Genomic DNA, 9,297 nt, shown 5'->3' with positions numbered 1-9,297 from the left:
TAATGTGAAAATGTGGTGGACAGAGCAACCAAAAATCAGGACAGGATAAAAAAATATGACAAAAAGTTGATTATTGATTGTTTAAAGATGTCTTAAATAACCACACTGGACCCTTAAAATAGGTCAACTAAACAACAAGGAAACTCAGTAACATGAAAGAACCCTGTAACAAAGTAACATAAACAGAACTGACCTCACTTATTGGACACTAAAGGGAACATACATATATACCACTCAAGACACACAAGGAGGAACCGAAAAATACAAACTTTAACTAGAAACAATGTTCAAACACATTCATCTAATCTGCTAAATGTAAACTAAATCTAACATACATTTACCTTTAAGAAATTGATGAAAATAACTAGAAATTTAAGATAATAATAATAATCTACACAAACAAATCTCCTCCTCCTGGCCATCAAAAAGTCCAATCAGCTGCTTGCTGTCATGGTTGATTTCTAAGGAGTGATTTTTGTGCCACAATATTACAAGCAGAAATCATTGTTTTGACATCCAAATTTTCTAAATTTCAAACAAAAGGTAAAGTGTTAAGAAAAAAATATCATAATTTGTAAATAAAAAAATTAATATTTGCTTTCAAAAGCTTTTTTTTTTTCTAAAATATTTTTGCGTTTGCAGCACAAAGGTTTTTAGATCCGTAGTGCCTCATCTTGCTTTTGGCCTATCTTTGATTTTGCGCTCAACATTTTCTCTCAGGCTGTGACTGAATTCCCCCCTAATCACTATATAATGCGTTTGCCATTTTGTAGTGCTGTCCGAATCTACTAATTCCAAATCGAATGCACTCGAAAATTCCCAGAAGTCTTTGCGAAAAATTAGCGTACATCGATAGTCACTAGATTAGTGTATATTGACCACAATGCATTACGGTCAAGGCAAGGCAAGGCAAGTTTATTTGTATAGCACATTTCATGTACAGAGACAATTCAAAGTGCTTTACATAAAACATTAAAAGAAACAATCAAAAGAAATAGTAAAAATGTCATTCATCATCATTCAAATCATTAAAATAAAATTAAAAGAAAGTAAAAAGATTTTAATTTAAAACAAGCATAGATAAACAGTGCGGACGTAAACTTTTGAATACATATTAATCAAATGCAACTGAGAACAGGTGAGTCTTTAACCTGGATTTAAATACACTGAGTGTTTCAGCAGATCTAATGTTTTCTGGAAGTCTGTTCCAGATCTGTGGAGCATAGAAGCTGAATGCAGCTTCTCCATGTTTAGTTCTGACTCTAGGAACTGATAAAAGACCGGATCCTGATGACCGGAGAGGTCTGGCTGGTACATACTGGGTCAGGAGGTCAGTCATGTATTTTGGTGCTAAACCATTCAAAGCTTTATAAACCAGTAACAGAACTTTAAAGTCTATCCTCTGACAGACAGGTAACCAGTGTAAAGACCTCAGAACTGGACTGATGTGGTCTACTTTCTTGGTCCTTGTGAGAACCCGAGCAGCAGAGTTCTGAATAAGCTGCAGTTTCCTGATGGATTTTTTTGGTAGTCCTGTAAAAACACTGTTACAGTAATCAAGTCGACTAAAGATGAAAGCATGCACTAGTTTCTCCAGGTCCTGCTTAGACATCAGATCTTTAATCCTTGAGATATTTTTGAGATGATAATAGGCTGATTTAGTGACTGCCTTAATGTGTTTATCAAAATTTAGGTCTGTGTCTATCACTACACCCAAGTTTCTGGCCTGGTTGGTAGTTTTTAGTTGAATAGATTGAAGCTCTGTAGTGACGTCTAACCTTTTTTCTTTAGCCCCAAAGACAATAACCTCAGTTTTGTTTTTGTTTAATTGAAGTAAGTTGTGACACATCCAGTCATTAATGTCCTCAATGCATTTACCAAGAGCCTGTACAGGGCCTCGGTCTCCTGGTGTCAGTCTAATATATATCTGTGTGTCATCTGCATAGCTATGGTAACTAATGTTGTTGTTCTTTATAACCTGGGCCAGTGGGAGCATGTAGATGTTAAATAGAAGTGGTCCCAGGATGGAGCCTTGGGGCACTCCACATGTAATTTCTATTGGCTCAGAAGTGAAGTTACCAATTGACACAAAATATTTCCTGTTTTCTAAGTACGTTTTGAACCAGTTTAGTACTGGCCCAGTGAGACCCACCCAGTTTTCCAGTCGTCTGAGTAGTATTGCGTGGTCGACTGTATCAAACGCAGCACTGAGATCCAGTAAAACTAGCACTGACATATTTCCACTGTCTGTATTCAAACGTATGTCATTAGTCACTTTGGTCAGAGCCGTTTCAGTGCTGTGGTTCTGTCTGAAGCCGGACTGGAAGACATCATAGCAGTTGTTATTTATTAGGAATTCATTTAACTGATGGAAAACAGCTTTTTCAATGATCTTACTTAAAAATGGCAGGTTTGATATCGGTCTGTAGTTGTTCATTTGAGTTTTGTCTAGACTGTCCTTTTTTAGGAGAGGTTTGATTACAGCTGTTTTCAGTGGTTCTGGGAAAACACCAGATGTTAATGACAAGTTGACAATCTGGAGCAGGGCTGGTTCCAGGATCTTTGAAACTTTTTTGAAAAAGCTTGTGGGTAGAATATCCAGACAGCAGGAGGAGGAGTTCAGTTGACATAGAATGTCCTGCAGTTCTTTACTGTTTATGGGTTGAAACTGAGCCATTGGGTTTATACTGGTTTCTAGTGGATAGGGTTCATATCCTGAACTTGTAGTTGGTGAAACAATTGTTTGTCTAATGTTTTTGATTTTGTCCCTGAAGAATTTGGCAAAGTCATTACAGGCTTTGGTGGAGTAAAGTTCTGGTGCCACTGACACCGGGGATTTGTCAACCTGTCGACTATATTAAATGAGGCCCGAGCATTATGGGAGTTTTTGGTAATAATTTCAGAAAAATAGGACTTCCTTGCATTGCTCAGTTGTAAATTATATAAGTGAAGTTTCTCTTTATAGATGTCATAATCTACCTGTAGTTTAGATTTCCGCCACCTGCGTTCAGATTTCCGACATTCTCTTTTTCCGTTCTTTACCACAATGGAGTTTCTCCATGGAGATTTTTTCCTACCAGAGATCACCTTCACCTTACTAGGAGCAATACTATCCATGATATTTGACATGTTGCAATTAAAGCTATTAACAAGTTCGTTGACTGAATCCCCTGAGAGGGGAGGAGTCAGTGAGAAAATCTGGTTGAACATCTCACTAGTATTTTCAGTTATATACCGTTTTGTGATCTCCTCCCTCAAAACATTTGTGTGTACTGGAATTGTGTCGGTCGAACACTTTCTAACAAAATAATGTGTTTAAATGCAATATTTGAATAAACAATCAACATTTTCACCATCAGAACACAGTGGAGTCATAAATAACAGTGAAATGTTTGTTTTTATTGGATTTTCACTTCGTGAAATCGATGACGTCATATCTGGTTTTTAGGAAAACGAAAGAAATGTAGTGAGCGTCATGTCAGAATTACCTGTAAAATCCAGGGAACTTTATAATACCGCACTAAGTAGTTTTCTAGTAGTTAGGGATTAGGGGGAATTCATACATAACCTTAGTGTTACGTTTGTGCCACCCCAAACAGCCTGCTGATTGTTCTAGATTCTATCCAATCAGGTGTCTCTGCCTCGCATTGCCACGCTTGGAGACTGAGGCAGACTTTGGATTTTCTGTTGGAAACCAAACTTTCCCCTCAAAACAGTTCAATCTTTGATCAAAACTGAACTTTGTTGTGAAATCGTTCATATACCATCTACCACCATGAGGAAAATTCCTCAATAGTTTTAGTAAAGGGGAGTACAGTGGAAGGCAAAGATTGATAAACCCTGGTTCATATTGAAGCACTCTCTAACCTGGAGGGCTCTGTGAAAACTCTCATTGTCCCAAACAACAACATAGATGGATGCTCCTCCTGCTGCCCTAACAGAACATCTCACATGTGATTGAGGAAAATGAGGAGCTGCTGAGTGGTATAGGGCCTCAGGTCGGTATGATGGTGGACAACCCCATGATTGCTGATGGCAGCACATAATGTGACATTGTCACCATGCTGCCCAGGAACACCAACAATGACCCGATAGCCAATCACATTCCGGCCTCTCCTTCTCCTTTTTGGTGAGATTAAACCTAGCTTCATCCATGTAGATGTATTCATGGGATCTTTCCATTGCATCCAGTTGAAAAACCCTCTGTAGAAATACATATTGTTTTGTGAGTGATACGGGAAAGGTGTACATGTTCTCTCACATCATTAGTGGGATCAGTCTTGAGTTGTTGTGTTCAAGTGGTGACAACTGTGCTTTCTTTGTGTTTGACTTTTGTCACCTGTGCACACAATCTATGCAGCATGTGTGCATCACAATGAAAATGTGTTGTCAAGGTGTGTCTAAAGAGGTGAATAGTGCTTATGGTTTTACTAAAGGAATGATTGTTTCAATCAGTGGATTCAGACAACAAAGCATTGGTTCAGACAATAGGGTTTAGTGTTTTAGCAACTGAGAAAAACTGTATTGAACCAAAACCTAACACAGTGCAGAATATTTCATCATCAAATGAATAAAACTAGATTTGTTTTTCTCTCTTTTTAAAAAAAGTATTTTTCAACAAGAAAAAAGGAAAAAAATAAATTCCTTTAAAATCTAAATATTTAAGGAACATTCTTTAATATTAAGATAAATGCAGACATGAAAGTTGATGATTATAAAGTGAAAATGCATTGATGTTCTGCTCCATGATCCTAACCTATCACTGCTTTCTAATAGTAATATGAAAATAAAAAAAATAAATCAAATCAATTTTTTTTTCTAATGATTCTTTTCTTAAGTTTTTTCTGAGTTCATTCCAGTGAAAATAATAAAATACAAATATCTGTGGTACACTAATAAAAATACTTCTTTCAAAGGAAAAATCACATGTCCACTAGTAACATATGTAAAAATGTAACAGACTTTTTTAATACAATACTATCTAGAAAATCTAGAAAAGCTGTACAGTTGAGTTTGAAAAAACTGATGATCAGTTGAGTTGATTGTGTGATGATGATTGATCTGAAACTGATCTGTTTCAATAATGATCTTGTAAATCTGATCAAACTCTGTTTACTTGCTGGAACTCCAGCTGTCATCACTGCTCCTGAACACACTTTTCTGTCTGATTTCAGGTTGATGAACTGCAGTTTGTCAGAGATCAGCTGTGAAGTTCTGGGCACAGCTCTGAAGAACAACCCGTCCAGACTGACAGAACTGGGCCTGAGCGGGAACAAAATCCAGGATTCCGGATTTCTTCATCTGTGTGGTTTTCTGGAGAATCCAGACTGCAGACTGCAGACTCTGAGGTCAGACTCCATGTTTCAGTTTTGTTCAGATGAATATGAAGACAAAGTTGTGTTGACACTAAACTGCAGACATGAGGCTGATGTTCTCCTGCTGCATGCTGACCATCTTCATGCTAAAAGCTGTTTTCTTCTTCTGAGCTTTAGTCCATTCACTGTGACGGAAGATCTCATGTTTGAATGTTTCTTTACATCTTCTTCATTTCTAATGTCAGCGGCAGAGACCATTATTAGAACATTAGATACGATTATTAGTAGGGGTGTAACGGATCACGGATAATCTTTGATCTGTAGGGATCAGAAGCCACGGTTCAGGGTACATGTGTACCGCGGACCACTCGAACCCCCACCCCCCCGTGCGCGCACACCTCGCGCTGGCATAATTTGAATCAATTGTCCGTTCACATCGAGGGAATTTGCTTAAATTCAACAAGCACTAAAGTAACTTCTTCATGGTCCATTCACCTGAATCTCCCGCTGCGTGTGGGTGGAGCTTCTGTCAAAAACTTTTCTCTGCTTCATAATAAAGGAATGGACTCTATGCACGGAGCTGTGTGACATATTTCCGGTTTCGAATAAGACCACTACTCTCTTCCGGCTGTGCCTAACTATATGTGTGGACTTGGCAAATCTCTGTGTACTTTCCCTGGTATTGGTTCATTGTCGTCATTTCTTACATTGTATGATAGTTTATGATTATGTGTGTACACAATGACATCCAAAAAGACAGTTTAACTTTCTGAAACACCAAACACCCCACACTCACGAAACGCTATCATGTACTGTATGATCATGTGACTTCTTGGGATGAAACGTAGCTCTGTTCGAACATTTAAAACCGGTTCAACAGAACCTTTTATGTGTAAACGAACTTCAAAATGACTTTGGGATTACTGATCGTACTCTCAGCTGATGATGAGATGTCCCTGCAGTCTTCATGGAGCGATAGCAGTGTGCGCTAATGGTAACCTCGCCTCTGTTGAGACGTAGGAAAGGAATCACGTCTCAGACTGATTCTACCTGACACTGAAAATTACATTTACACAAGTTTAGAAACACTCGGCTGTGGAGTAACTGAAACACAACTAACGCATCATGAAGATAAAGACAGCGATCCTCAGACGTGTCTTTCACACTAGCTAGCATTAGCCCAAATGAAAAGTGAAAACGGTGTTTACGTGTAATTTTCTAAATACTGCAGTCAGTTCTGAAGTGTTTTTCTTGGCTGCACGGACCTAGAGGAAAGCTTAAGGTTAGGATTGCGGTTCCTATTCGTGTTTATGCTCCAAATGGTTCTCGATCACGGCCGCAGCAGCGCCGCGGTCTAGCAGCATGACAGCTAACAGGACTTCATTAAATACTGCGACGTTTAGCTTTGGATTCACATCAAATGCATGAAACATTGCAGCGATCTGCATCTTGCCTGCACCTATAACGTGTCGCCAACATGAATGTCCATCAGTTTTAGAGTGGGTCGCACATAAACATGCGCTAAAAACATTAGCATCAGCAAGTTACCTTTGAAGTTTGCTATGTAGGCCGACGAATACAATTTAAAATCTTTTTGCATTTTTATTTTGGGATATTTTACTAGAAAAACAAACAATGCGCTTAACATAATTTCATAGTGACTCTTGCTAGCTCCAAAAGACATATTTTAAAGTCCAAATACTTTGTTATTTCCACATAAACAATAGCCAACGGCTCCAACCGGAAATTACTGAGCATTCAAAGGCTGAATGCGGAAGTAGGCCGTGCATATAGCCCATTGGATCAACGCTGCTTCTCTGCAGGCAGAGGGGAGGGGCGGGGCTCCTCACCCAGGTGGCAGAGCGGCCGCAAGTAAAAAGGTCCGAGCTGTGTCTGCGTTTTTCTAAAGTAGATGCAGACAGCGCACGCGGTTTCTAATGTAACATACACACGGATTTGTGATGGCGGTAACGGCTGTAACCTGTCCAAACACCGCGATAAAATACACGAGGTTCTAGCAGAGAGGTGCGCAGCGTCTGATCGTCCAAATGAGACGTCTAGCGGCGTTATTGATCCTACAGGTGTGCATGATAGTGGTACACACAAGGAGCACGTGACTAAAGTGTTGATTATCAAAGAAAAGTGCAGGAAATTTGAATAATGAGGTGAAATAAATATGGATACAGGCACTGTAAAATAATGAACAATAAATAATGATTAACAGGATGAACATTAATATTACAATACTATTATGTGTAACAGCACCCACTGTTCCACATCAGTGATTTGGCAGAGTTTTTACGCCGGATACCCTTCCTGACACAACCCTGTACTTGAGGGGCACAGGTACCCAGTTAGGCAGCAGCGTCAAGGGTCTTGTCTAAGGACCCAATCTGGGTGGGGATCAGTGGTCAGCCCTGGGATCGAACCCAGGGCTCCTGAGTGCCAGCCCTTCACCTAGCCCACTGAGCCACTTTTCTGTTATAAAGTATAAAATGAATTAAAATGCAGCACTCTGAATTTTTATGTACATAGTTTTTCTTCTTATACTGTAAGTGAGAAGACCATTTGATATGCTATGCATTTTAGCTCTTAATGTGGGGTTTTGGGGCTGACATGTTTTTGCTTCACTTGATTTCCTTCCTCTTTTCACCTGTCCTCTTAATTAACACACCTTCATTTGATTGTCGTTTTCTGTATTTAAACTGCCCTTATCTGTCACTTGTTGCCAGATGGTTTTGTGTGCTCTTTAGAGTGCCACGGGCTTTCCAGTCTCTTTTGAGTTTGGCTAAACAAAAGAAAAAGGAGAATAAATCCTAATTTTGACTGATTCACTCTGCTTCTGCGTCTGTGTCCTCACCCGGCGCCTGACACTTAACTAGAGCTTTGTTTATTTTTTTTCCTTAGAATACACTTTATTGTAAATACACATTTGTATTAATTGTTAATTTAATTTTTAGGTTGGAAAGGGCATTAAATTAATATATTATATTTTAAATTGTTCAACGTTTTTGAAGAAAATTAAAATATATTTTTGTTTTAAAAATAGTTAAATATCATAGATTACAGGGTAATATAATGGTTTTTGGAATATTTACCATATCGAGATACATCGGTATCGTGAGCCATGTATCGTGAATTGCATCATATCTCGATGTACCCTGAAATTCCTAGCCCTAGTGAAGTACTTTGTATGCTTATTGAATATATGATTCAAAGCATTTCCAAAAATTTACTTTGCTTTTATCTTGTTGTTTTTTGCTGTTTTTTCTTTCTCTGATCCGAAAAAGGATCCGAACCGTGACCCTAAAACTGCGACACGATCCAAACCGTGAGTTATGTGATCTGTTACAGCTCTAATTATTAGTGATCAAGAAGGTCAATAATGACGATATTCATTTGTTGTAATAGTGAAAATACTGGAATCCTAATTTATAATATAAACTTCAACAATTAACTTTATTTAAAAATAAATTAAAAAAGAATGAAATTATTCCTGAACATTTAGAGACATCTGTGTCACCAACTTGCTGCAATCACAGTTGAAACGGCTCCAGCTCTTTTCATTTATTTATTTTTTCTTTGAGGTGCACGTGGTTGGTCAACATTAGAGATTAGATTTCTGCAGAGTTCTCACAGGGTCTGAAAAAGTCTAACAAACATTGAATTCATGAATGTGGAAATAATACCTTAAAAAAACCTAGAAAAGTCTTGAATTTATATTTCTGAGCCTTAAAAATTGGGCTTCTAAAATTTTACTTTATCACGTTACTAATAAAAAATTACATTTTTTAAACTCTGTATTCTTTAATGAAATGATGTAAAAAAGAGCATCAGAACCAATCGTTATGCAGCAATACACTGGATGTCCACTGCTGGCTGAAAGACAATAGCAAACTAAAAAGAAGCTCTACAGCATCACAGTACAGAACACAAACAAAAATGAGAGAAGCTTCAGTTTTGATGATGGAGAAATGCACAT

At 38.1% G+C, this 9,297-nt stretch overlaps 1 protein-coding gene across 1 annotated transcript in view; it reads left to right on the top strand.

Moving 5' to 3' along the window:
- The window catches only part of LOC112138257 (NACHT, LRR and PYD domains-containing protein 12-like), a 20,112-nt gene that overhangs the window by 6,722 nt on the left and 4,093 nt on the right, over positions 1 to 9,297 (top strand). Inside the window, exon 4 of the mRNA XM_024260821.2 lies at positions 5,175 to 5,348. Within this exon, the coding sequence (XP_024116589.2) occupies positions 5,175 to 5,348 (174 nt within the window). The remainder of the gene's footprint in view (positions 1 to 5,174; positions 5,349 to 9,297) is intronic.

The sequence above is a fragment of the Oryzias melastigma genome, unplaced genomic scaffold (assembly GCF_002922805.2).
Source record: "Oryzias melastigma strain HK-1 unplaced genomic scaffold, ASM292280v2 sc00316, whole genome shotgun sequence".
Classification (NCBI taxonomy): Eukaryota; Metazoa; Chordata; class Actinopteri; order Beloniformes; family Adrianichthyidae; genus Oryzias; species Oryzias melastigma.
Note: the sequence above shows the minus strand (reverse complement) of the source record. Positions and strands in the feature narration are given on the sequence as shown.